Below are 25449 nucleotides of genomic sequence, written 5' to 3' on the forward strand. Positions count from 1 at the left end.
ACTGGACAGGCTGCTCTTGCAGTAGTGGTGCGTGCGACGAACTCTAAATTCTGCGCGCGTCTGTCTCTTCTTTCGCCTGTGGGGTCCGGCCCCTCTTGCCAGCTAACTCTTCGCCTTGCCGCGTCTGCAACGAGCAAACTCTAAAACGCCACTCTTGTCTAACCCGGGCCCGGGCTCGACGAAGCTGCATGCATGGGCACCCAGAAGCAGGACTGGCGGGGCCTGCCTCACTACCACGGCTTGTTTGGCTGTTGGTAAAGCCGAGAGCACACCTGGGCTTCCCAATGCAAGTCCTCTTCACAGCCCGCATTGCTCCCTACAGCAGCACCCTTCTTGACGGCACCGCAAGCCGCCTGAAGCAGGTCTTGATCCCGATCACGTCCATCGCCTCTTCCCAGTCAAGAGTCCTGTCAACCACTTTCCCAAGAGTCAGACCGACGACAACTTCTCCAAGAGCCAGCGCCACGACTACCACCCCAACAGCCAGCGCCACGACGACTGGGTCTGGCCTGTAGCATTGTCCTGCGCGCGTCATGTCGCTCCTCCTGGCGCCCTAGTGAGTGTGTCTGGATGATGGCTTGCCTGCCACTCTCTCTGACCCGCGTCGAATCGCCCTTCTTCCCCAGCAACAATGCCATGCGCCTCGGCCAAGGGTGAGTGCGCCCGCTGCTCTTCTTCTTCTGACGCCCGCTGAGACGCGTCTCTCTCCCCCGCAGCTTCAACTCGTACACGCAGCAGATCTGCGTCGACGATGCCGTGCTCGTCAACCCGGAGCGGGCCGAGAATGTGCTGTCCAACGACGGCACGACGATGCGCATGCTCGCGGAGCGCATCCAGAAGGCGAGCGTGTGGCGCCAGATGCGCGAGTACGTCGTCGATGGCGAGCCGACGGACGTGAGCACCGAGCCGGCCAAGGGGGCCAAGGCGCTCGAGTCGGTCGATGAGCAGGAGCAGGAGCAGCAGGAAGAAGAGGAGGAAGAAGGGGAAGAAGAAGAAGAAGAGGAGGAGGCGTCGACTGCAGCTGCAGACAAACGCAAGGAGAAAGCGACGGCGACCCCGGCACCCGGCTCAGGTAGCCAGACTGCTGCAAAGGCGACGGAGAAGGCGACTGCAGAGATGAGCGCAGACGAAGTCGACAAGGAGCTCGCGTCGCTGGACAAGGAGAACAAAAAGGCGCGTACCGAGCGCAATGCGACGCTCGAAAAGGAGATTGAAGCGACGGCCAAGAAGCACATGAAGCTGGACAACGCCTCCGACTCGCTGGCCAAGTCCGACGGCGAGTGGAGCAAGACAAACACGGCGCGGGACCAGATCGCGGGGGGCAAGTCTATGCTGCACGACGACAAGAGCACGGCCGCCAGTGCCAAGCGCTGGTCCGTCGCCAAGAGCCGGGGCACGAGCCAGATTGTGACGTACAAGGCCGAGTTCATCGACAAGCTGAGCGAGATCAGCGACGACATGAACGTGAGCGCGGCGCTGGGCGTCAAGACCGACAGCTTTGCCCTCTCGGGCCGCGGCTCGTTTGTCAACACGGACAAGTTCTTTGACTCGGACATCCGCTTCTATCTCTCGGTGAAAGTCATCAACTCGAGCATCAACTTCAAGGACGCCCTCGAGTACAACCCCATCGCGTCCATCTCCGAGACCGACGAGGCGCACCTCGAGGTGTTTGGCGACTGTTTCGTCTCTGGCTTCCTCGAGGGCGGCGAGCTGAATGCCGTCGTGATGATCAAGGTGCTCAACGACGTCAAGAAGAGCGACATCAAGGCCGAGGCAAAGGTCGCGCTCACGACGAGCTTCAAGGCCGAGGCCGAGGGCAACCTGGCGCTGGCCAAGGCCAACATTGCCATGAACACCGAGACGACGATCCAGGTGAGCTGGTGCGGCGGCGCATCGATCAAGACCTACGACGAGGAGTGGAGCATCGACTCGCTCCTCGCCGCCGCCAACCGGTTCCCCTACCTCGTCGCCCAGTTCCCCCAGCGCACCCACGCCATCCTCACGCGCTACGACACGCTGCGCTCGTTTGTGCGCCTCCGCCCGCGCCCGCTGTCCAAGATTGGCTACGAGAACGCAGCCGTGTACACCAACACGCTCATGGACGCCTACCTCGAGTACAAGTCCCTGTACAAGCGCGTGTCCGCCCACATCAAGGACGTCCAGTCGGGCACCAAGCGCTTCCGCCAGCAGCCGGGTGATGGTGACGATGATGGTGATGGCGACGGCGGTGGCAGTTCTGCCGCCGCCCTGCCGCCATCACGCGCGCTGGTCAAGCTCGGCCTCAAGCCATTCCCGGCCTCGCTCGCCGGGCTGGAGCTCGCGCGGCGGACGATGCGCGCGCAGATGTCGGCCATCGTCAGCGAGGTCGACCTCATCACGCGCGACCCGGCCCAGGCGACGCTCGAGCGCGACGTCACATTCGCCGGCCCAGCCTCGTTTGCGAGCCTGCTGCCCGTCGTCGAGTACAAGGTGCGCCGGCTGCGCGCCAAGCCGCTCTCGGGCCAGCGCATCAACGACGACGTGAGCGTCGACAGCGCCAAGGCTGCCGTGCAGACGGCCGACTTGACGCCGCACCTGTTTGAGCCGCGCAAGACGGACCTGAAGCTGTCGAATGCCGAGGAGATCAAGATTGCCGAGCTGGAGCGCGACAACGTCGAGCTCGCCGAGACGACGCGGCTGACGGCGCCCCTCGGTGCGCCAAGCGTGGGCGAGGCCTTTTGCACGCTCGACCTCGACCTGCGCGATCCGGTGATAGTCGAGCTGTCCGTCGGCCTGCTGGACGACGACCTCTGCTGCCTGTCGTGCACCTACGCCAACGGGCTCACCGTCAGCCTCGGCGACGACATCGACGACGGCTACGTACTCGCCGAGGATGGCCAGCGGCCCGCGTCTGCTTCGTCGGACGAGCACGGCAACAAGGCACCAGTCAAGTGGCGCAAGACCCTCGACGGCCTCGGCCTCACGGGCGAGCTCATCACCTCGTGCGCCATCGAGGTCGACGCCGACAGCAGCGAGGACACGCAGAGCGTCGTGGGCGTCCACTTTGTCACGAACCGCGGCCGGAGTCTGTCGGTCGTCTACGGTGGCGACAAGACGGAGCTGTACGGGAAGCGCCAGTTCGAGAAGCCCATCTGCGACGGCTACGTGTCGGGCTTCTGGGGCCGCCAGCTGATGCCCCAAGAGCAGGATCAGGACGAAGAGCAGGAGACAGATGGCAAGACACGCCCAGGCACAATCACCCGGCTCGGGCTCGTGTGGACGCAGGCCGTGGCCAAGGACACCGTCTTCGACGAGGACACGCCCATGCCATGCCTGTGCTCCTCGCTCGCTGCACCGCGGTCCCTCATCGCGCCCGGCCAGGGCAGCCGAGGCTTTGGCCGCACGCTCCCCGGCATCCCCCAGCTCGTCTATGGCCCCACCGCGCTGACCTTCGACGCCGCCAGGACGCCCGGCCTGGACCTGCACGTGACCGCATACACCGACAAGCTCGCCTACCAGCTGGGCAGCGCGACCACAACGACAGCAGCAGCAGCAGCAGCAGCAGCAGCAGCAGCAGCAGCAGGAGATCACATGGCTGGCTGGATGGTCTTGCCCGAGCTGGAGGGCACCCATATCCAGTGCGGCACCCTGGCCCTGACGCCCGACGAGGCCCACCACCAGGGCACGGGAAGCGTGTCCTTTGAGCTTCCGTTCAAGCCAGGCGCAAAGCCGCCCGTCGTCATCTGCTGGCTCGTCGCATTCAGCCTCGACGACGACAACAAGGGTTCTCCGCAGCCCAGCAGCGGCACGACGGGCCTCCAGTCGTCGCCCTCGTCGTCGTCCTGGGTCGATGCCGGCGCGTCAGACGAGTGGATCATGCGCGTGGCCAGCACCGACGTCACGGCGCGCGGGTTCAAAGTCACCGTGGGCGATCCGAACGTGGCCTCGGACGGCAACCACACCCTGACACGCTTCGCCTCGGCCACGATTGGCTGGCTGGCCCACGACCGGGGCGGCGTCGACAAACAGGCGGCCGCAGACAAGCCCAAGGACAAGGGTACGGACACGAGCACCAAGGGCCCCGCAGCCACAGCCAGCGCCACCGACGCCAAGGACAGCAAACCGGCCGAGAGTGCTGGCAGTGAGGCGAAAGCGACCCCGGGACAGGCGGCGTCAGCAACTAAACAGCCTGAGCAAAAGGCACCGGCAGCAGACGAGCCGCAGCCAGCGGCAAGTGCGTCCAAGGACTTCCTCTTTGAAGACTGCCTCTTCTACGCCGGCAGCTGGGAGGGCACGCTGGATCCCAGGAAACCTACTCCCGTGCACATCGACCTGCCAGCCAAGTTTAGGCGCGCGCCCCGCAAGCACTTCTTTGGCTTCAACGAGCTGCGCGGCCGGGCAGGGCGCGCCGAGAGGCTGGCGTTGGAGTCCGTCGAGTCGACGAGCACCTCGCTCGACGTCAAGGTGGCCACGAGCGCCAGCAGAAAGGCAGGCCTCGTCTGGGTGTCTGCGCTGTAGCTCAATCCTCCGCTCAAGTCTCTCCATCTGCGCTCTAGTCACTCCGTCCATGCAGACAACCCCGTCAATGCAGCGATTCCCCATTGACAGTGTTCATAGCTACAATCATCGCAATAGCCAATTGATCTTCTTTACTACAATGCTCTACGCCCAGATCGGGCGCACCCTGGCCAGCCTGCCTGCTACTTCCAGGCTAAAGAAGCCCTTGAGATGCTTTCCTGACGGCGCTTTGAGATACACTGCCTTTCTGAGCGGCTCGTCGCGGCTGTTGGCCGTCTTGTCGCCGTTGAGAGAGAGCGTCCGGCCCCTGTTGGTGACCACAGCCAGGCCGTTTGGAGAATCCCCATCCCGCGGCCGCTGGACGCCCAGCTCGACGATCCTCTCGCCGGGCTCGAGGTCAACTTGCAGCAGATTCTCGTTCGTTGTGCCCATCGAGACACCGTGCACGCTCTGCAGGCGGCCGTACGATGTCCTGATCGCGCCCAGCCGCCGGTGTCCCTGTCGGTCGGTGTCTGGGACCGAGAACAGAAAGGACACGCTGGTGGGCCATCTCGCCTCGGGCCTGAGCAGGTCGGCCAGGTCGCAGTCGTTGAAGTGCTCGCACTGCTCGGGTGTATCAAGGAGCGATTGCACAGAGAGCAGCGGCTGGTCCACCGAGATGCCCCGGTATCGCTCCCTGGCCTTCGATGTCGCCAGCAGGGCCCGCTCGGTGTCGAGCAGGCCCTTTTCCACCAGTGGGCTCACCAGCGCAGCGGGCCGGCCAGTCGACGTCGCCGTCAGCTGCTCGGTCCTGGTGATGCCGTACTGTGCGTGCTGGCTGCTTCCCTGCGTTGCCCAGACGATGCCGAGCCGATGAATGCCTGCGATGCGCCGGACGACTTCCTCCTGCATCGGCTGTGATGGCCCTGTGCCCTTTGCCTCCACCTCAACCTCGATCTTCTTCTCCTCGTCAGCGCATCTGGCCAGGCCGTAGAAGCCCACGAGGGAGCCGTCGTCGAGTGGCGAGGGAAAAGCGTGCGTCTCCAACGAGGTGTACAGCCATCCGTCGAGGTACCGTGCGCGGTGGCCGTACCTGGTCTGTATGCGCGCCTGGGCCTCCATCAGCCTGCCCGTGCTCGTCTTGAGCCTCAGCGCCGTGACGGTCGGCTCCCGTTGCCGCTCGCCGTCCCTCGCTGCCGGCTGGCCCGTCTCGATCTCGGCTGCGACGATCGTCTCGCCCTGGCCAAAGTCGTCGAGCGCGTGGCGGGTGCATTCAGCCGTCTGTTCCGTGGCAGCCGCGCCTCGCTCGTTGCCTGCGGTATTTCCTCCCCCTCCTCCAGCCGCTGTTGGGCCTCTGTCGCTGCGCGAGACGAGCCCCTTGTGCCAGCACATGCCGTTGGCGTAGCCAATCGAGAGGCTTGCCAGCGATCCCCGCGCGATGCACGCCTCGATGGACGTGATCTGCAAGTGGCGGTGCGCGTAGTCGAGCCCAAAGAACGGCTGGCCGTCGTCCTTGGCGCCTGCGGGCCGGCTCAGTCGCACCTCGGGCGCCTTGCCGTCGTCGGCGGTGCTGCCCACCCCTGCGCCGATGGCTCGAGTCATCGCATCCACCTCGGCCGGCGTGAGCGCAAGCCCACTCGGCTCCTCCTCGCACAGCACGCCGACGTCAGACGACGACGACGACGACGAAGACGATGGCGCCCCTGGTGGCTTTGCATCCTTGCCGGCGTCCTTCTCGCTCGGGCCCGCGCCGATGCGCTTGCCCTTGAGCGGCATCGTCGACAGCCTGCCCGTCCGCGGATCCTCGACGGCCGGCAATCGCTGCCAGAAGCGGACAGGGCTCATGAAGTGCTCGCCCGGGTCTTCCCTTTCAGGATTAGTGAGCACGTCGGGAAACGCAGCCAGCAGGTCGATGCGGTCGACGATGGCGCCCAGCTGCGGCCGGATCTCGGCGCAGGCCTGCTCCAGCCCGTCGATGGATGCCTCAAAAGCGGGTGCGTCAGCAGCATCGACGGCGGCATCTACAGCAGCAGCAGCAGCAGCAGCAGCAGCAGGGTCGAACCGCCGCCGGAAGCGCTTGGCGCCCTGCTGGATGTCGCGCATGTCCTGCTGGATCTTGGCGAGCATCGCCTTGTAGTCGGCAAACGCCTCAGCCAGCTCGTCGGCATACAGGACCACGTTCTCGTACGCCAGCTTCGACAGGCCGGCCGGCTTGAGCGCCATGTAGCTCCGCAGCCGGTCGTACTTTGTCAGGATGGCGTGGGTGCGCTGCGGGCACTGGGCCACGTTCTGCGGGAACCGGCTGGCGGCACGCGCGAGCGACTCAATCGTCCAGCGCTCGCCCGGGTGCTTGATGTTGCCCCCGCCGGTCCAGGAGGCCGAGATGGCTGTCTCGGTGTTGAGCTTGAGGTTCGACTTGGCCATCTCAAACGACGCCTCGGCCTTGACGTCGATCATGCCGCTGCTGAACGCGACGCTGGCCGCCGCCTCGATGTCCGTCAGCCGGGCCGTGTCGAGGACCTTCATCGAGACGAGTGCGTTGAACTCGCCGCCCTCGAGGAAGCCGGATATAAAACAGTCGCCGTACACGGCCGCAAAGTTGGCCTCGGCCACGCGCGCACTCGCCGGCAGCGGGTTGAACTCGAGTGCGTCGCGGTGGTTGATCGACATGTTGCACACCTTGACGCTGATAAAGTAGTTGAGGTCCGAGTCCGCAAACCGGTCCGAGTCGATGAACGCGCCCCGGCCCGAGCCCGCCACGGTGCCGGCCTTGATCGAGAGGCTGGCGGAGATGCCCATGTCCTTGGTCACCTGGCTCAGGCTGTCGACGAACCGGCTGGTAAAGGTGACTGTCTGGCTGGGCCCGCCGACGTGGTCCACCTGCCACGAGCGGCGCATCTCGCCCGCCCGGTCGGTGACGGCGTCGTGCACCGCGTACGGCGGTGGGCTCGGCGCGGTGACCGTGTCGATGTCGTCGCTCTCGCTCTGCTGCCTCCTTGCCCGTGCGCGGATGAGCTCCTGCCGTGCAATCCTCTGCTCCGGGTCTGTCCAGGTTGATATGAGAGCAGGCCTCTGTACATTACCGACCCACACCCACCAAAGTGCTCCATGCCCGGCTCGTCGACGATGCGCTGTGCCGTGCCCTTGCTCGGCTTTTGTGCCATCTGGTCGCGCACCCGCCGCGCCTCGTCGATCCGTGCCTCGTCCACCAGCACCTCGTCCGACGCCGTCCAGAGGCTGGGCCCGCCGGCATCGAGGGCCATCGTGCGCATCGTCACGCCGTCGTTGGTCACAAAGTTCTCTGGCCGCTTCGGGCTCGTCACCACGGCCGAGTCGATGCAGATCTGCTGGGTGAACGAGTTGAAACTGGGAAAGACAAAAGGCAACATGCGAGTGGCGGACGAGAAAGATCAGCGAATGCAGTCCATCTCTTGCTTGTCGGCCAGCACACGCTCACCCTTGTCCAATGCGCATGGCATTGTTGCTGCGTGCAAGGGTTCAGCGGGGACATTCAGCAGCTGTCGCACTGTGAGTGGCAGGGCCGCAGACTCACTACGGGGCCAGCAGCAGGCTCATGGCGTGTACGTCTTGCCGAATGGTCGTGCGCACCCTGTGCTTGAGATCGGGCGGGTGTGAATGAGCCTCGGGATACACAACGAGGCACGTGCCGCTCAAGCGGCTCCAGCGACGGCCAAAAGACAGGAGTCAGCTGCCTACTCTGCGGAAATGGTCGCACTCACTGAACGGGGAGGCGCTTCTGCTCGAAAGGCGGCTCGCACGCACGCTGCGGCAGTCCGACATCGGGCAGAGCCACTCGAGAAGCAATGTGCGAGAATAAGGTTTGAGCCTCGCCCCCGGACCCTTTTTCTGGGTCGCTCGCTAAGGAGCAGACTAACGTTTGTGGCTTTGGATTGATTTACGTACGCGTCCGTCCCGCATCTGTGCAGCGCTGTGCCATTGTGTGTGATGCTGCTTGTCGGCATCCCCGGGTGGGACAAGTCTTTCCCACGTAAGGTCTTGTTGGTGGTCGACGTCTCTTGAAATACTCGGACGGGATGTCGTAAGCATGAAAACGGCATGAGTCGGCGTGCCTGCAGACCTTGACAGATGAGAAAGTATCTCGGCCGAACCGATGGTTTCCAATAATTGAGCGAAGCAAGGACCTTTGATTGGCACGATATGGCCCAGCCCTGCTGCTCCCCTAGCAGCTCTTGTTTGAATTTCCGCAACTGCCGCCGTCGAAGCCCGTAATCGAGTGCACGACGAAAGAAGGCAGCACTCGATTGATGAAGAAACCAAAATAAGCGTGTACAGTACAGTACAGTACAATTCAGTAGGCGTCGCGCTGGCCCGAGCGCAATCGCAAGTGCTCGGCCGAAGCTGTCGAAGCCGCCAAGAGTAGCATCGAGATTCCACGCTATCTGTTCCCGCACCATCATCCACTTCCGATGAGTGGTGGACACCACAAACATCGGGTAACAGAGAGGATGCCGTCCCTAACGATCCGCCCCGCCACAATAGCGGCCTCAGACGACGAGCTCCTTGTCGATTTCCAGGACTCGCAGATCTCGTGGCTCTCGACCGTGGGCAGCGGCGGTCAGTGGGGCACCAAGTCGGTCCGAGAAGCGAACCCAACCGCCTGCGAGAGAACCCGCTCTTGGGTCGAGAGGAGTGAGCAGAACGCGCAATGGAGCAGCGGTGACTGGTGCCGTGCCTTTGTGGCAGAGGCAGGCAGTGGCACTCCCGTAGCGGGCATGGTGCTCGATTCAACGGCGCCCGCATACGTTCACTCGGTCCTGCCCACGCAGGATGAGAGCGATCCGTTTGTCTATCTGGCCTATCTCATGTCGAATCGCCATGCTGGCGAGGAGCGCAAAGGCGCTGCGGCGGCACTCCTTGCTTCCGCCAAGGATCAGGTCCGCAGCGCCGGTCTGACCCGCCTATGTGTCGACTGTTGGAGGGGCAATGACCGGAAGCTGGTCCGGTGAGCCCCGGTCTTGCCTATGTGGACGGCCAAGCTTGGATGACTGATGCGCTTGATGCTCTCAAGGTACTACGAGAGCCAGGGGTTCAAGCCTCTTGGAGACTTTACCGTCACGGAAAAGAACGACTGGCCAGGCTGCGTGTTGGAGATGCGCCTTTGATGCTAACACGATCAAGCGATGATCAACGTGGCCAATACACTTGTCTTACAACGCGCTCGTGTAGTGTTTTCAACACTATATGCTCAGCTGATGGCGCAGTTGGGCCCGGGTCATTCGATGGTCCAAGGGCAGCGTGGGCGAGCTATATCGTCCCGGGTCGAGTTCTTCACTGGCGTATGACAACTCCCTTGGAAACCATCGGCTCGACTGAAGTGAGTCCCCAACTCCGTCGACGACTGAGGGCCTACCAAGCACTGTAATGTCTAATTTGTATCATCGACCCATCTGCTCAAGCGGGAAACCATCCGAGGTGCCAGTCATCGGGCCATCTGAGATTAGCGATATAAGCTTTCATCCAGTCGCGATTCATTGACGGGAAAGTGCTGTGGCTTTTTATGAAGAGGTTTTGTGGGGTCCGGGATGGGGGAAACGTTATTTCACCTCCGAAGTCTCACATAACGAAAAGTATTTCAATATCAGTCGGGAGTGTCGGATCGGGACTCATGCTAGTCGGCGAGCTCTTTGGAAACCCCACGATGGACGGGAATGGGCTGGGAGATGTAGAGAGTCTGGACCACCAAATAGATGCTATCTCTTTAGTAATTGTCCACTTACCCAGTCTCAGCCAGCCTCTTGTACGCCTCCAAAGACCTTATCAGCTTGCTGCTGTACACCCCTTGCTCCCATCTGCCACCCCGCCACCTCCTCCCCTCGCACGCTCATCGTTGACCATACACTGCTATGCTGGCCTTCTACGACGAAGAAGACCATGCCTTAGGGTCTACTAAAGGCAAAGATTGGGATGAGCTGGTCATTCGGACGATCCGCTTCCACCGCGAAGATGCTTTCGACAAGAGCGATATGCAGATCGAGGTAAGAAAAGTAGACGGCCGACCTGAAGACGGTCATGTCTACAACCACTACGTCCCTCATTCGCGCATCGTCCGCGCTCTTGTCCAGCACATATGCAACAAGAACATGACGCGCGCGCAGGCTTTCAAGTGGCTTGTTGGGGTCACAGATAAGCTCGGCCTCGAGCCTGACCCAATCCTGAAGCTGCAAACCCAGAAGATCGCGGGTCGCTATGACTTTGACGCCTATGTCGAATGGGCCTTTGACGCGTGCGCGGACTTCCACGAAACATCTTCTACGGTCCCGGCTCGGGCGACCACGGCGGCACCACTCTGGACTATCCCACGAGCGCCGTGCAGCTCACGCGTGTTCAACAGGCGGCCCTAAGACTTCGAAAGGCAATTGGAGACGAGCTGAGCCTCGAACCGACCGTAAAAATCGAGTCATACGAGAGGGCTTGGCCTGGACCCGAGGGACCCGAGGCAAGTGGCCGTATGTGGTACCGTACGCTCAGTGGACCCGTCATGCCAGAAAACGATGACGGATTCAGCTGGCAGTGAGCAGAATCTGCATGTCGCTTTCACTTTTATCTACTGACAATTCATGGCAATTCCAGCCACGAATGGCAACGCAAGAAGTAACAGCGGCCGTCAGATCCGTGCTAGGGCGGGCGCAAGCATGCGTGGAGCCCCAGCTGCCTTAGAGCAACACACACATGGGCTGGCTCGATGGCTTTTTGAGTCCTGCTATTGTATGTCGACCACACGCGGATCATTTGTTTGTCGAGCTTTGAAACTGGCTCTTTCGACGGCTTCGACGAAGTCAGCAGACGATCGCCGCCCGCACTACCGTCACAATTCCTGCTTCTCTTCCTCACCTTCACGTTCAGCCTATTGACCAATTCAATCACTGATCCATTTTGTCATTTGTACTATTGAGGGCATCTTTGCTCGACCCCTCCGTTGTGATCTGTTCCTTTTGACCGAGGTAACTTTCCTCAAATTCGTCGACGAGTGCGAGACTGCCGAGCCACCCTAATATCCAAGTTCGGATACCGCAAAGAGCACTCGCACAGACAGAGTGGTTCTCACCTCACTCTTCGTTGACAACACCAAGACCGGTCAAGGCGGTACAACGCCACCGACGCGAGCTCCGCGCGACCCACGTCAGCGGGCTCATATCACGCCGGGCCTAGCATTGTCATACCAGGAGGTTCGACAGAAACCCATGGATCGCCTTCACATCGCACAGGCCCCCGCTACTGAACAGCATGGCAACCCTCAGTTGCTCGTCCGAATTGCAGGTCGGTTTTCTTTCATGTCCTCGATCTCCGACTCGTTCTATCTCGGCCGTCTATCCCACAGGCAAACCATATGGCATAGTCCCAGTCATGCAGGGAGTCACTCTTTAGGCCGAAATGGAAGCCATTGCAAGCGCCAGAGTCCAATGGGGCAGTAGGCTATGTCCGATCAAGCGCGTAGGCTACACTGAGGAAGAAGAATACACCAGGAGGAGACTACAAGAGACCCTAAGTGACTCTTTAGACGGCATTGAATGCGTGGCAAACTTGATCTCCATGAGGCATTTGCTCACGTGTACAGTACATGTCAAACAACCGATGGACACACACTGTCACCAAGAAAAATCGCTCACGTTGGTGTCATTTGCCGTCATCTCGTTTATAGACGGTCACTAAGTCAAAGCCAAGTTATAGTGGCAAATACACAAGATATCGGTGACAGTCGGTGACAAGGGGACCCGGGAACCAAATATACAAGAAGCACATTTACGCGGGAGAAGGAACGCCATTCACCTCCTCCTCCAATTCATCGTTGTCGTCGTCGTCGTCGTCGTCTTCCTCGTGTTTGCTACTGTTGTTGTTTTTGTTAAGATTACTGTTGCTGTTGCTGCTGCTGTTGTTGTTCTCATCGCCCTCTCCCACCGGCTGGGCGCTCGGGCTCGCCGGCGGCTCGGACCTCGACCTCGGGAGAGGCGTGAATCGCGAAGAGGCGCCCTCGCTCGGCAGGGCGAAGCTGACATTTGGCTCAGGCTGGGCCTCGCGTCGAGCCGACTCGTGCTGCATGTACCCTTCGCACGACCAGAGGTGGCCGTCTCCGCCCGTCAGCTCGATCAGACCAGGAATTGGATACTGGACCACAGACACCTTCTGGGCCAGGCTAGACGAGGCTGCGCCTCTGTCCACCTCGCGCCGCCAGCCGCTGGACGATCCTGACGCGTTGTCGGCCGCGCGCTGCTTGTCGGCGGCCCTGGTCGACGTGCTCGCCTGAGAGTAGCGGAGCCGCTGGACCCAGGCCAGGCTCGTGGGCGATCCGAAGGCGTCTTCGAACCACGGGCAGTGCTCGTCGTCGTCGTCGTCGTCATCGTCGTCGTCATCTCCTTCTTCGTCGCCATCGTGACTGTCCTCCACTCGGACCTCTTCTAGGCGCAGATCCTCGGCCATGTTCCAGATGGTCGTAGGTCCGACCTCGCGCCAGGCTGCCGAAGTCGACGAGGCGTCTCCCGTCTAGCAAGCAAGACACGTGTCAGCGTAACCTAGTCAGTCAATGGCCACGATGCTACTCACCGCAACGATGATCTCGATTGCCTCCTGCATGTAGCCACGACGCGACCGCCTTCGCGGCTGCGACTCCTGTAGTGGGTGACATACATCAGCACAAGCGTAGATAAGGAGCGCCCAGAGTCTCGTCTTTGAGCGCACGCGCTGCCCCCAGGGTCCCTCGCACGCTGGGAGGCTCGTCGAGGCATATAGAGTACTCACATACAGCTCAAAGAGCTCTTGATCTTCCATCGACAGCTCAGCAAAAAGCCTTCTGCCTTCGGCGAGATGCGCCGCATATGCAGCCAGCCGTCCTGCCCTCTCCTCTGCCGCCGTAGCCGCCGCCGTAGTCGTCGTCGTCGCCTGCTGCTGGTCCTGCTCCTGTTCCTGTTGTTCCTGCTCTTGCTCTTGCTCTTGCTCCTGTTGCTGTTCCTGTGCCCGAGGGCTCAGCTCCATGGTCAGTTCTGGGATTTCGGGTGCGATCATTCGAGGGACCGCCTCTGTGGCTGGCTGCACACGACGGGGGCGGTGTATCTCATACCAGCGACGCGAAGGGGCGCGTAGGCCTCCGGGGACGGTGAGCGACTGTGGTATGAAGGGGTTAGCGGCCAGCTCCACCCTCGGAGTGCGGGCAGCACTGTTTAGGCGGCGGGTCCTCTCCGGGTCCCTAAAGTCTTCGGGCAGCAAGATCCTGAGATTGAGGCCTGCCGCTGGATTCGTCACTACGGGCTCGTCTATGGGCCCATCCACGGGCCCGTCTACGTCGATGCCATTCACGTCGATGCGGTCCTCATCGCTGCCGTTCACATCAACATGGTCCACCTCGATGCCGTTGACATCGATACGGTCCACGTCGATGCCATTGACATCGATGCGGTCCTCGTCGCTGCCGTCCACGTCGATGCCGTTCACATCGTTGCTGTCGTGGAACGCGCCCTGCAGGCTTGTGGGGCTTGTTGGCGCACTCGTTGCCGCCTCAGGGATCTCGTCCTCGTGGCTCACGCTGCCATTGAGCAGGATGGGCTCGTCGTGGTCCATGACCGTCGTGCTGAGCTGGGCAGACTCTCCCTGGTCCATGGTGGTTGTGTCTGAAGAGACGACGCCTGCGAGAGGCCCGCGCCACGTCAGCGTTGTGGCCTACGCCCGATCAAACCCCCCCCCCCCCTCCTCCCCTCACAGAGCCAGCCTCCGACGCAAGACTCCGACCATCTGAATGGCTGTGCGGCGCACGGCCCTTTTGAGAGGCCCTGGGAGGGTGCAGTGTTTTGAGCGCCGCGTCCAACGCCGCGGGCGGCCACGGCCTCAGCACTGCTGCCTGTTTGCCAATGTATATGAAAAGGGGAGTCGGTCATCTCGGTGAAAACATAGCAGGCGCCACATTATCGCTTGGGAACAGGGGAAAGGAGAAGGGTCAGCCTGGTGTGTTTTGAGGGGTTTTCTTCTTGTGTTTTGTTTCGCCGCACTCCGCTCTTTTCATCTCCAGGAACAAAAGGAACAAAGACCGTTCGAGTGGCCCATCTTACTGCCATTGAAGGGTACAACGACGAGAAAGAGTTCCTTCTCTGTGCGAGCCCCTTCTCTGTGCGACTTCCTCCTCTCTGCTGTTCGACGGGCAAGAGTCTTACCTACGGCCCCGGGAAGAAAACAGCATGCTATTCGACTAGGAACGCGAATGACGGACCGAGCTGAGGAAACACACAAAAATAGAAAGCAGTGCTCAGGCAAAGGTCCGCTCCGCCTGCGCCCTACCCGCAGCCATCGCCGCCCTTTAATTATTCCGCCCGCTTTTGTCATGGCGGGGGCAGCCGCCACGTAGACCTGTGTCTCCAATTCGTACAAGGAGGCCATTGGCTCCTCATCGTGGGACTCTCAAGTGCATTGTGCGCAGTCTCATTTGCTGTCCCCCTGTAGTGTACATTTGTGAACGTCTTTAAGGCTTCATCAGAAGCAGACTCCGACAGACCGACCATCGGCCGAGAGGACAGGTGAGAAGGGCCGCGGCAGGAGGCACTGCCATCACGATAATCAGGGTGGGAGCACGCCGGAGTAATAGCGTCAGTGACCTTCGGAGGGGATGTGTAAGCTCATCATACTCTGGAGGCGGCTCCGTTCCTGGCCCACTTCCGGCCAGCCATCGCCGATGCGAGCGAGCACATGAGGTAACTTGTGGGGCAGCAGGCCAACCCTTCTCGCCCAGCAAGCCGCCGAACAAGCCGATGGTGTCATCCCACCAACACCACCGCTCCCTCATTCGGAGCCGGAATCACACTCACTCCTGATAGCTTGACTGGCCTCGCCTGTACAAGGCTGTTTCATCACTGGCTTCCGCACGACTGACCGAGCTTGTCCGACGGCAACAAAGAAGTGCAGAGGAGGTCGCTTGTCACACCTTCTACAGTCACAAAACCTCAGCCCTCGGAAGTCGGATTGTTAGCCCTTCCACGTCATCACTTCACCCAGGCAGGCACGGCGTCCGCGAAGCTGTGCCACTGCTCAGGCCATCGAGATAGGAATGGGGAGGATACTGGGAGGTATATCAGTCCCAGCTGCCGTTCTGGTGGGCCATCCGAGGGAGCGAGTGCAGCGCTGCTCGTGGGCTTGGTTGCTGGGCAGCACAAGCGAGATCAGAAAAAAAGGCACGTGCAGATTTAGAGAGGGCCAGAGCGGTAAAGGGGGTCCGTGCTGCCCTAGACCCGAGCGCTTCACGCTTTGGCCACGCGCCAGGCGATCTTCTCGCCTAGACGAATGATGCCTGCTCGACCGGACTGCCTGGTGGTACTGCTCTCTGGTCGTAACCTGTGCGCGCACCTTAATGCAATTAAGGCTGACTTTAGCTTCGCTTTTCTGCCCTTAGGCGCAGCGTGTGCTGCAGGTTCATTAGACTAAGTGGGGCCTTTTTAATCGCGCGTGGCCCTGTTGCCTAGCTGCACTCCACGTGGCCCCCTGGCCCTGTGCGTCGGCTCCATGGCATCGTATTCTCCCCCTCCATAAGGACGATGCTCTTCAGTGCTCGACATGCAAGATCATCTTCGGTGCGCATGGACTGCAGCACTCTCTTTGAAAAAGTTAGATTGCTGTCTCAGCCTGAATCCAGGTTACAACACAGTGTAAGAATGACAATGACGAGGCGAGACAATGTCGAAGGGAAGCACGAGCTAAAGAGGGCAGGCCATGAAGCTTCTGGCGCGAGAGCTTAGGGCACAGCATTGCTGTCTCGTGGAGTGCTCTCGCCGCAGTGACTGTGCATCGAGAAGAGTGCATCGTCGCTGATCACCATCACCATCTGAGTGAGAACTGGCGCGAGTTACTCGCAGGACGGCTCTGTCGACTCGCTTCATCTATGAGCTTCGCTTACTCCTGATGGCCGCATACTCTCGTCGACCGCTGGGTACTTCTGGAAGAGTAGAGTAAAGTCTTTCTGACGCCATATTATTCCGTGGATTGTGCTCACATCGGCCTATCATCCGTGCTACGCCTCTTTTTTTCACCGCCGCTGGCGTTGCCTGCCGTCGTCCGCCTCTGTCTTCCACAGCCATTCGATCGCTGTTGTCGCTTGGGTGGCCGCCTATTTCCTGAATACCGTCGATTTATTAGGATCATAAAGTCTTTGCTCAAAGGCGGAGAAGCTATTGCGAATGGGGACCATATCTCCGGGGCACGAAAGAGTCCTGAGGTCATCGCCGTGTTGAGAAGCACGCCGTTCGCCTAGATTGCAATACAATCATCACGCTGCGACTTTTGCCTGCAGTGTGTTCGTGAGAGACGGATAGCCATACACCCAGCCATCAGCCCTGAGCAACAAGATAAAGAGGCCATCAAAGAGCCATATGATTTCGCCTCACTACCAAGAAGTATAAAGAATATAGTCAATGGTGGACACCAAATGGGTCCATCACGAGGTCACGGGAGCGAGAGAGGGAAGAGGGAATATGTTCAAGGAGGACATAATGGGGTCGCGGCAAGGTCACAGAGGGGAGTGAGTAGAGAAATATGTTCAAGGCGACAGCTGACTTAGTTTGACCCTCGCGCACACAGCACATACTGTTCGTTGAAAGAAAGTCAGACAAGTCGCTCGAGTGGACGGTATCCCAGCTCAACTCACCGTCCCTGTCTTTCGTCGACAGGGCGCCTTTTCCTTCGCCATGCGTACTCGACCTGCTACTGATGATGAGCCGGGTCGAGGTCGAGCAAGCAGAAGACATCTAAATCCTTGCAGCGTGCTCGACCAGGCGAGCATGAGCAAGTCCGTGGGCCTCGACAGCGGCCTCGACGTGCTCCTCGGCGCTCTCGATGGCTTGTTCGTTGCGGAAACGCTGCTGTTCGAGGTACTGGCGATGGTTGTTGATATTGTTGCACTTGGCTTCAGCATTGCGGTGCTGTTCGTCGAGGCGAAGGCACTCGTGGCTGTGGCGAAGACATTCTTCCAGGGCCAGGCGATAACGCTTGTAGCAGAGCTCGATGCGTCCCCTCTCAGCGCGGTGATACTCGTCAGCTTTGCGCAGGTAGTCGTCCTCTGCACGACGGTGGACCGTGATGGACGCAAGCTTCTCCTCCCAGAGGCGCGCACACTCCTGGTTGGCGGCGTTCTGCTCCTCGGTGGCATGGGCAGCCTGACGTAGAAGAGAGGTACGATGATTCTGGAGGAACTCGAGCGTCGAGCGTGCATCGCGCAGATCGTCGTTGCAGGAGAGAACGGCGACGAGGAGAGCAGTGCCCTCAACGTTCAAGCGGCCAGGCTTCGAAAGACTGTCAATAAAGCCTCGCGCTGTGTGGTTCCCCACCCGACTCACCAGTAAACAGCTCAAGCCACTGCCGTCGTTATCAAAGGTGTTCACGACACCACCACTGCTGTTGTCAGTGCCGTTGGTAGTCACGACACCGTCACTGCCGTTGCCATTGGCATTGGTAGCCAGGATACTACCACTGCTGTCGTCGTTGTCGTTGTTATTTACGACGATGCTACTGTCGTTGTCGTTGGTATTGGTAGTCATGATGCGGTCGTCGTTGCCACTGGTGTCCGCGGCACTGCTCTTGCCATCATCGGCGTTGCCACTGTCGCTCATGGTATTCTCGCTGCTCTTGTCGTGATCGTCATTGACCACGTTGTCATTGATGCCGTCGTCGTCAACGGAGGAAGGATTCGTCTCTGAGCAGCTTCAGTCAGTCGAGACAGCATTCTCCGTCCGAGGCTTGACTCACCCATGACATGGCTGGACTCAGAGGGCTGCTCAGCAGAGGAGGGGCCTTGTTCGAGCGCGGGCAAAGCAGAAGCGAGGCCGCGAGCGTCTGGCGACAACGAGGCAGACATGAGTGTGGGAGAACGTCGACTAGACGTCGATGTGTCAGCAAACGAGAGGATAGAGGGGCTATTAAGACAGAACGGCAAGGTTGACTGAGGCCGTGGTGGTGATGAGGAAAAAGGGAGGAGGGGTGTCGCCACACAATCACTTCATGGACACCGCCGCCATGCGCGCGATCGTGGTCGCCCTGTCGGAGAATCTCTTCTCGCCGAGCGGGGCGGACGGCCAATGCTTCAGCCGTCTGGACAAGAAATGAAAATTGAGCACGGAAGGGGAAGGAAAGTAGAGCACGGAAGAAAGTTTGTATTGAATGGAATGAAGATTTGGGCTGAGCACAACAGGGCACATCGATCGAGCATGGGTCCGAATAAGACATGGGTGAAAAATGGAAAGGAAGTACGAAAGGGGCAGCCAAGAAGAGCGAAGGGAGGAACTATACGACAGGGGTTTTGTTGTTGTGGACGATGGTATTGTTGTTGCTGTCGTCAACATCGTCGCTGACGCTGCTCTTGTCCTTCTCGTCGTCATCGCCGTCCTTGTCGCAAATTTCGTCCTGACAAGTGCTGTTGCCTTCGCCAACGCGAGGGGCTGAAGTCACCAGGGAGGTGGCACTTGCTCGCAAGGCCCGCTCATTCTCTAGCCACTGGGTGATGTAAGCGTCGAGATCCCAGGCAATAGCACGAGGCGGTGTGGTTGTGGCGTCTTCGTTTATCCCTGCATCCACTTGCTCAGCATCGCCCACGGGAGTCCCTGGCGTCTCCAGCGTGGCTGGCGCACTGCGTGCGATCAAGGCGTGAAACACGGTGCCTGTATTGCATGTATTGATGACGTTGGCCGCTTGCGACCTCTGTGAACATGAAGCTGGATCATGGACCCTCGTCTGAGTCGCTGGCTCTTGAGCCTCGTTGATCCTGTTCCTTTCAGCCTGCCTGACCGAGGGTACCTCGTAACTTGCGCAGCGTTCACCAACCTCGTCGAGCGACCTGCACTGACGAACAGGCGTTGTCGTGGTGACTGGATCGTCTTCTAGTGTCTCCTCTTGAGAAGTGGCGTTCGATTGAGAGTCTGCGTAGGGACGGAAGTGCCGAAGGTCGGGCACAGGGGGAAGATTGCTGGGAATGGGCCGGAAGTTGTGCGAGGTTGCAGGCGGTTTCATTGGTGGTGGTGGAAGACGGCCAAGCTGCCCGCGGTGGCGCGTGGACATCGGACACACCCTCATCCGTCCCACACGTGAGCGCTTTCGTTACCGCCATGGCCAGTCACATGCGCAGTGACAACCAGCGAGTCATACAAAAGCCAGCTGGAGGCATGCACAGGCTTCAATTGAAATCATGAGAAAGTGGCGTAGGCCAATAGGAGGTGGTGAAGGGAAAAAATATTTACTGTTGTGATGCAGGCATGCATTGGAGAGGGCCCTTCTTCGTCTTGGCCTAAGCGAGATGTCGTTTCACAGTCCGCACGATGACTGTCCCCTCTGACTGTCTCATCATAATTACCTTCGTCGTCGTCATCACCCTAGTCCTTGTTTCCTCACCTTCCACAGTCATGCACTGATGGCTTGTCGACAATCACGCGCTCGTGCCTTGAATTCAGCCTCGGCCAATGCCACGTCGCTGTCGCCGTTCTTCTTGCCAGATTGCAGAGGGAGGGAGATCCAGTAGTGGGCATGGCAGATCGGCACTGCAGGACCACGACGGGCTCGATTGTGTAGGAGAGATGTAATTGCAGTTGGCAAGGAGAACCTTGTCGACCTGCTGTTGCCGCTCGTGACCAAGAGCTCTTCGTAGAGATGAGATTCGCCCTCCACGGCATTGTTTCCTGGCTGTATCAGGACGGCAGCACTTTCCCAATTGACCTGTCCGTTATTCATATCGTCTTTCGAGCTGGTAGAGGACTCTGTCCCAATCAAAGACTGACAAGCCAGCAAACCCACTTTTCAGGCGCCTCGATTTTCAATTCTTCGTAAATCTTGCTTTGATGGCCAAGGTGCCCAAGACGACAACATCAGAATCGTCTGGGACGGCGTGGGCGACGGCTGATCTGGCCCGTCTTCGTCGGCTTCATCAGCTGTCTTACGCAGCCTTCAGCTGGCTCGTCATCTCCCCTCTGACCCGTCGGCCTTACTAAATCCCCAGCAAGTCGAAGCTGTTTCCCAAGCCGGTCGTCGATGCTGGCAAATTGGCTGGAGACGGCATCTTCACCAGCTTGTCTTGGGATGGGAGACGTTGATGCCTATCTCATCCCGAGGCGGTCGCGGAACTGAGCAATTTGTTCGAGGTTCTGGATCTGATAGAGGAGGATGCTGCACTCATATAGCAGCTCCCGGAAGCGGTCGGCGTTGTGATCGAGCGTCCCGTCCTCTTGCCTTTGGCGTGCCTCGTAGAAGCGTTGGCGTACCTCGTTGAAACGTTGACGCAGAGAAACAATGGTCTCCGTCTGCGCGCCTTGGCAATGCTCTGCGAGTGCTTGCCAGAGGTCGCTGCCCTTCTCTGACCGCTCACGCACGGCCTGCACGACTGACTGAAGCTCGAGACCGACGGTGGGCGTGATCAAGGTGCCGAGCTGGAGGTCGAGGGTCTCGGCGTAGTCGGGATGTCCACTGTGAATGTCGCGCAGGAGGATACCAATGGCCCGGGGATGAGGCACCAGCAGTCGCTGGATCGTCGCTGACCAGGTGGCCCAGGTCTGTCGTGTGAGACGAGCGTCGACCTTGAGCTCTTCGAGGATCCAGAACATGGGGCCCTCGGCGTCGCCGTCGCGTGCGCTGGTGCTGTGTAGTGCCTTTACGTCAGTGCCATCGTCGTCTTCGTCTGTCGATCTGACTTACCTCATCTCCCCCTTCCGGACAAGGATATGGGCCCATACGAAGGCCAGAGGGTAGTTGACGGGTGCTCGTCTGACGCGGCCTTCGCCGTGCGCGGCCTCGGTGGCCAGACGCACCTCTTCTTCGAGGACAATGTCGTCGAGGGCATGCGCAATCGCCATGGTCCGTCGGATTTCGTCTTCATTGAGCTCTGCCTGCCATCCGTCGCGGGTGAAGAGGAGGACAAAGGCACTCTCACGCTCGCTCGCTGGCAGAGTCGGATCATTGTAGGCCGAGTACAGCGCGGCGGCAGACATGCGTGGGGTGGAAGGCTCGTCGTCGGTGTCGGTGTCGTTGTCGACGTCCTCCTCGAAGAAGGTGTGCGGCTCCGCTGTCTCACGACGACGAAGCGAGGCGACGCTTGGTTCGATGTCAGCCGCTGGATCGACTGGTCCTGGCATGTCTCGTAGGTGGTGTTGAGGTTATCTTGACGTTGAGGCAGCGGGGGGCGCGGACGATGGCTCCGCTTTATAGACTTGCTACGACGTGGCCAATGCAATTGTAAGGGGCGGCGTCCGCAAGAATGTAGCTGCGACTCTCTCACCAGCAATGAAGAGGGGGAAGAAAAAAATACGCAGAGTTTCGCCGTCATGTCTACTCCGCGTGGCCGGTGACGGGAGGATAGCGGAGTGTGAAGAAACAAACATGGGCATCTCGGCATCTCACAGGGTGCTGTTCGATGGAGTAAAACTAGTATTTTGAGAAGGACGAATAAACAGAGCTTGCTACATGGGGGAAGGGGCAGCAGCAGCAAGGTCTGTCTGAGTCTAGGGCTGACGTAGAGGGCTGAATTTTGTCGGCTGAAGAGAGCTACGTGCTCTTCCGGGGCGTCATTGTGGGCAACGAGGCCTTTGTGATGCAGAGCTCACGTGAGTAGATGAGAAGGAGCCCACAGCCCCGGCTGACAAGGACTGGCCAACACACTCTGGAGCGGTGGGGTGCTGCGAGTCAAAGCTTTCTCCCTTTTGTCGCTCTCCTCTCTTGGTTGCGGTGAGCAAGCTCGACATTGGATTCGACGGGCGCGCCTCGTGTAAAAGGCTTCCCCATATTGCATGCTTCCGCTGCCATCGTCGTCGAAGAGCATGTGTGGGTCATGTCGAATCCATGGCACACAGTCAAGCAGGGCGTGACTTCGAGCTCGCACGCCAAACAGCGTCTCGAGGCGGTACCAGACGCAAAGAATGCGAGGGCCCAGAGCCATCGGTTCCTCTTTTTCAATGTCAACGCTTTCGGATCCGGGTCGAGGAGGCGGCTGGATGCGACGCCAGGTGGCCTTGTGAAACGCGACGGGCCCAGCAGCGAGGAGTCGAGGGATGGTGTCGCCCTGGAACTCGTGCAGGTCCGTGGAGGCGCCCAGCTCGCTCTGCTGACCTTCGAGGCACCGGCGTTAGATGGCGCACTCGTGCAGCAAGCCCTTGCCCAGCCTTGACTCGAGCGGGCTCATTGTCGCATCGGCCGGTGTCCGCTCACCACCGCGGTCTCCCTTGGTGCAGACGACCTCGTTGGTCTCGGCAATGGCCTCCTCCCAGACTTGGCCAAAGACGGCGCGGTCGTCACTCTTGCTGTCCTTGCGCCATCGGTGGATGATCTCATGGTCCGTCTCGATCCGCAGCTGTCTAATGCTGAGGGAGACGGCCACCCAAAGCAGAGAATTTCCTCGCCAGCGCTTCAGCCCATCTAATAGAGGAGTGTTAGCTGCAACGTAGTGTCTTTTTCTTGGCTCACGAGGGCGCTCAAATCAAGCATCAGTGATGATGTTTTGAGTCCACTTGAATTGGGCCATGTCATGGCATTGAGCAGGTGTCCAAGAATGACGACTCGGCCTGAAGTGTCTCGCTGTCGTCTGTGATCGTCGTCTGTGATCGAGGATGTTCGTTATTGATTGAAAAGGGAGCTACCTGTGTACTGTACTGTACTGTACTGTACTGTACAGTACAGTACAATTTTAAGAATTGTTTACGCCCGTATTATCAGAGTATGGTAATACCGTTATGGCTATACATCTTCTATATGCAAGTAAGTGGTTACACCAACATAGACATAATATAACATCTTGTTAAGAGAGATTCTAGACGAAAGGATCAAGGTGTCAAGATGCGATCCATCTTTATTTGACCCGCGACGAGAAAGTTGCGAGGCGTCTGCAGAGGTTAAAGAGCACGCCTCTCAGTTTCTGAAAGTCGCTATCGGACCAGACCGGCTGGCAATAGTCAGTCGTGAAGAATACGGTTGAGAGGCAGGTGACGACAAACACGACCAAATTGATAACGAAGTGATAAACGTCGGTCCTTTGGCTGATGAAAGGGGTGCTCTCTTCCGGGAGGCTGAGATTTGCTCCAATGTGGCCGGTAGCTTCAGGAATTTCGACACGACTTCGCAACTCCTGACTGGCTTGGTGGCTAGCCTCATCTTGTGCTTCAGGCGTTCGAATGCCCTGCAGACCAGTAAGCATCTGCTTGCTCGGCAAGTGTCCATCCAAACGAACGGTCTCGTCCTCCTCGTCGGTATTGCTCTTGCTGGGTAGCCTTTTCAGCCTTCGCAAGGCTTCTTCGGCTGCCTTGTTGTGGCTGCGCCGGAGTTCCTGAACTTCCTGGGTTAGCCTTTCATCGGCGCTCAATGGGCTAGCATCGCGAACGTGAACATGTTTGCGCGGACGATCCTGTTCGTCCTCGTCCTCGTCCTCGTCCCCATCATCGTGTTGCTCGCTATTGTCACGATGGAAGCTGCTTCTGGGCCGCTTGGCGACAGGCGATGGTCTGAAGACTGGAGGACGGGGGCTATCGAAAGGACCCGGACTATCAAGAAGATCGAAACCTCTGCGGGTGACCTCGAAGTCACCTTGCAGATGTGAGCCGCCAAACCCGGTTTCTCTATTTGCTCGGTGCAGAAAGCCGTTGTTGAGAATGTCATTGTCATATTCTTCGTTTTCGCGCTCATCGTCGAAGTCCATGCGATTACTGTCGCTACTAAGATGCGAGAGCATTGACCAAGCGTCTTCTTCCATGGCCTTGCCCTTGCCCATGTTGGAGTAGTCGTCGGCGTCCAAGCCAGTGAAGTTGCTCGCGGGCTCTGAGAGAATCGATTCTGCTTCTTCTTCTTGCATGCCCATGCCTATGCTCTCGCTGTCGTCGCCATCGTCGTCCATGTCCTGACTGTCTTCTTCTCCTTTTCTTTCTTCATGCCCGTTTCCACTGCTCTGGCCTTCTTGTGTGTGTGTCGCTGTTGAAGGTGGCCCACTGTTAGAAATGAACAGGTATTACTCGAAGTTAATCTCACCTTGCACAGCTGAAGCCACCTTGCCTTTGACACAAAAAGCGTTAAGCTCTCTCAAGGTCAACTGGTTCTCCTCCGTGGCCTTACGGGGAGCCGAGGCCAGCCTTCCCATCAGCCGTCCCATGTAGTCGCTGCTCGAAGATTCGTTTGACCGGTGCGCCAAGTTCAAAGCTCGGATCAGCGCTGCACGAATGCTCCGAGACCTTGCGGATGCTGTTCTTCCCATGGCAGTCGATGGGGTGGCAACAGCTTTTCGAACTCCACAAATGTATGCACACGCTTTTCGCAGTCCCTTTTGATTGGCTGAACTTCTGTTGCCAGGGTCGATGCGATAGGGATGGGAGTATTTTTTGAGGGAGGGAATCAGTGGACGTAGTGCTGTCTGTCGTAGGACTCGAGACTGCGCCGGCATTACGACTTTCGTCCATTCTCCAATCTCCCAACGTGGATTACTTCGCCAGGGTCTCGAACGCCACTTTCTTGTCCGCTGTGACGACGTCGACATTGTCGAGTGGGCCGGAAGTGTCGACAACGTTAAGCTGGCTGATCCCGAACTTGCATCAGAGAGATTGTTCAAGCTGCTGTTCGACATAAGGAGGTGCACGAAGAGACGAGATAGCAAGCTGCAGAGAGAGTAGCCTGACTGTTCTCGAGTCTTCTACCGCAATCGTCGGGCTTGGAGGTACGTCTGTGAGGAAATTTGGCACCTGAGCGAGCATGAGCTATCAGGATGTATTCTTCGGCGAAGAGAAGGGGGAAAATACAGGAAAAAAGGACCTGTATATATAGCCGGGCGTCCTTTATCTCTGAGGATCGTGGTCGAGGGTGCGCTTGGGCGTCCTCAAGCCTGCTGCGCTGCGCAGCCCTCGATTGCGTGCTTCAGACGTCCAGCACGGCAAGTGAGACCCGAGAACGGGCCTGAGAAACAAGGCGTGAGAAATAAACACGGGCGAGCAGAAAACAGGGAGTACACAGGGCGCTGGA

General features: G+C 59.2%; 11 protein-coding genes across 11 annotated transcripts; 5 read left to right on the plus strand and 6 right to left on the minus strand.

Moving 5' to 3' along the window:
* The first annotated feature begins 36 nt into the window (after nucleotides 1-36).
* FA10DRAFT_201079 (hypothetical protein) lies at nucleotides 37-662 on the plus strand. The gene has a single exon (XM_025518441.1). The coding sequence runs from the start codon at nucleotides 189-191 to the stop codon at nucleotides 513-515; it is 327 nt and encodes a 108-aa protein (XP_025374038.1). The 5' UTR covers nucleotides 37-188; the 3' UTR covers nucleotides 516-662.
* A 55-nt stretch (nucleotides 663-717) lies between these two features.
* On the plus strand, nucleotides 718-2463 carry FA10DRAFT_213195 (hypothetical protein; the record flags this gene model as incomplete). The annotated part of the gene is made up of 2 exons (XM_025518467.1): nucleotides 718-762; nucleotides 1312-2463. Coding segments are annotated over 2 exons (1197 nt in total), but the record flags the coding sequence as incomplete, so codon positions are not given.
* Nucleotides 2464-4569: 2106 nt separating this feature from the next.
* On the minus strand, nucleotides 4570-8209 carry FA10DRAFT_200822 (hypothetical protein). Its single transcript, XM_025518440.1, has 4 exons — nucleotides 8030-8209; nucleotides 7934-7960; nucleotides 7574-7842; nucleotides 4570-7520 (listed from the first exon to the last, which is right to left on the minus strand). The coding sequence occupies exons 1-4, from the start codon at nucleotides 8050-8052 to the stop codon at nucleotides 4642-4644; spliced, it is 3198 nt and encodes a 1065-aa protein (XP_025374040.1). The 5' UTR covers nucleotides 8053-8209; the 3' UTR covers nucleotides 4570-4641.
* A 510-nt stretch (nucleotides 8210-8719) lies between these two features.
* FA10DRAFT_269939 (hypothetical protein) lies at nucleotides 8720-10011 on the plus strand. Its single transcript, XM_025522940.1, has 2 exons — nucleotides 8720-9460; nucleotides 9527-10011. Exons 1-2 carry the CDS (start codon nucleotides 8964-8966, stop codon nucleotides 9618-9620), a joined length of 591 nt encoding a protein of 196 aa, XP_025374041.1. The 5' UTR covers nucleotides 8720-8963; the 3' UTR covers nucleotides 9621-10011.
* A 350-nt stretch (nucleotides 10012-10361) lies between these two features.
* On the plus strand, nucleotides 10362-11113 carry FA10DRAFT_289431 (hypothetical protein; the record flags this gene model as incomplete). Its single annotated transcript, XM_025524291.1, has 3 exons — nucleotides 10362-10772; nucleotides 10850-11028; nucleotides 11089-11113. 3 exons carry the CDS (start codon nucleotides 10362-10364, stop codon nucleotides 11111-11113), a joined length of 615 nt encoding a protein of 204 aa, XP_025374042.1.
* A 1145-nt stretch (nucleotides 11114-12258) lies between these two features.
* FA10DRAFT_297927 (hypothetical protein) lies at nucleotides 12259-14106 on the minus strand (the record flags this gene model as incomplete). The annotated part of the gene is made up of 3 exons (XM_025524551.1): nucleotides 12259-12996; nucleotides 13057-13122; nucleotides 13252-14106. The coding sequence occupies 3 exons, from the start codon at nucleotides 14104-14106 to the stop codon at nucleotides 12259-12261; spliced, it is 1659 nt and encodes a 552-aa protein (XP_025374043.1).
* A 3125-nt stretch (nucleotides 14107-17231) lies between these two features.
* On the minus strand, nucleotides 17232-18591 carry FA10DRAFT_297928 (hypothetical protein; the record flags this gene model as incomplete). Its single annotated transcript, XM_025524552.1, has 3 exons — nucleotides 18229-18591; nucleotides 17820-18175; nucleotides 17232-17765 (listed from the first exon to the last, which is right to left on the minus strand). The coding sequence occupies exons 1-3, from the start codon at nucleotides 18335-18337 to the stop codon at nucleotides 17232-17234; spliced, it is 999 nt and encodes a 332-aa protein (XP_025374044.1). The 5' UTR covers nucleotides 18338-18591.
* Nucleotides 18592-18762: 171 nt separating this feature from the next.
* Nucleotides 18763-19485, minus strand: FA10DRAFT_289434 (hypothetical protein; the record flags this gene model as incomplete). Its single annotated transcript, XM_025524292.1, has 1 exon — nucleotides 18763-19485. One exon carries the CDS (start codon nucleotides 19483-19485, stop codon nucleotides 18763-18765), a length of 723 nt encoding a protein of 240 aa, XP_025374045.1.
* A 1076-nt stretch (nucleotides 19486-20561) lies between these two features.
* On the minus strand, nucleotides 20562-21593 carry FA10DRAFT_289435 (hypothetical protein; the record flags this gene model as incomplete). The annotated part of the gene is made up of 2 exons (XM_025524293.1): nucleotides 20562-21099; nucleotides 21157-21593. 2 exons carry the CDS (start codon nucleotides 21591-21593, stop codon nucleotides 20562-20564), a joined length of 975 nt encoding a protein of 324 aa, XP_025374046.1.
* A 542-nt stretch (nucleotides 21594-22135) lies between these two features.
* FA10DRAFT_201271 (hypothetical protein) lies at nucleotides 22136-23039 on the plus strand. Its single transcript, XM_025518442.1, has one exon. The coding sequence runs from the start codon at nucleotides 22297-22299 to the stop codon at nucleotides 22777-22779; it is 483 nt and encodes a 160-aa protein (XP_025374047.1). The 5' UTR covers nucleotides 22136-22296; the 3' UTR covers nucleotides 22780-23039.
* On the minus strand, nucleotides 23040-25218 carry FA10DRAFT_201274 (hypothetical protein). Its single transcript, XM_025518443.1, has 2 exons — nucleotides 24469-25218; nucleotides 23040-24411 (listed from the first exon to the last, which is right to left on the minus strand). The coding sequence occupies exons 1-2, from the start codon at nucleotides 25055-25057 to the stop codon at nucleotides 23300-23302; spliced, it is 1701 nt and encodes a 566-aa protein (XP_025374048.1). The 5' UTR covers nucleotides 25058-25218; the 3' UTR covers nucleotides 23040-23299.
* Between the last annotated feature and the right edge of the window lie 231 nt (nucleotides 25219-25449).

Source organism: Acaromyces ingoldii (assembly GCF_003144295.1).
Source record: "Acaromyces ingoldii strain MCA 4198 unplaced genomic scaffold FA10scaffold_9, whole genome shotgun sequence".
NCBI classification, from domain to species: Eukaryota; Fungi; Basidiomycota; class Exobasidiomycetes; order Exobasidiales; family Cryptobasidiaceae; genus Acaromyces; species Acaromyces ingoldii.

Coding starts and splice junctions, on each gene's coding strand:
- FA10DRAFT_269939 (XM_025522940.1), top strand. CDS start 8,964: ATGCCGTCCCTAACGATCCGCCCCGCCACAATAGCGGCCTCAGACGAC. Junction 9,461..9,526: donor AATGACCGGAAGCTGGTCCG/GTGAGCCCCGGT, acceptor GATGCTCTCAAG/GTACTACGAGAGCCAGGGGT.
- FA10DRAFT_200822 (XM_025518440.1), bottom strand. CDS start 8,052: ATGAGCCTGCTGCTGGCCCCGTA. Junction 7,961..8,029: donor AGCCTGCTGCTGGCCCCGTA/GTGAGTCTGCGG, acceptor CCTTGCACGCAG/CAACAATGCCATGCGCATTG. Junction 7,521..7,573: donor GCCGGGCATGGAGCACTTTG/GTGGGTGTGGGT, acceptor CAACCTGGACAG/ACCCGGAGCAGAGGATTGCA.
- FA10DRAFT_201079 (XM_025518441.1), top strand. CDS start 189: ATGCATGGGCACCCAGAAGCAGGACTGGCGGGGCCTGCCTCACTACCA.
- FA10DRAFT_201274 (XM_025518443.1), bottom strand. CDS start 25,057: ATGTCGAACAGCAGCTTGAACAATCTCTCTGATGCAAGTTCGGGATCA. Junction 24,412..24,468: donor GGTGGCTTCAGCTGTGCAAG/GTGAGATTAACT, acceptor CACCTTCAACAG/CGACACACACACAAGAAGGC.
- FA10DRAFT_201271 (XM_025518442.1), top strand. CDS start 22,297: ATGGCACACAGTCAAGCAGGGCGTGACTTCGAGCTCGCACGCCAAACA.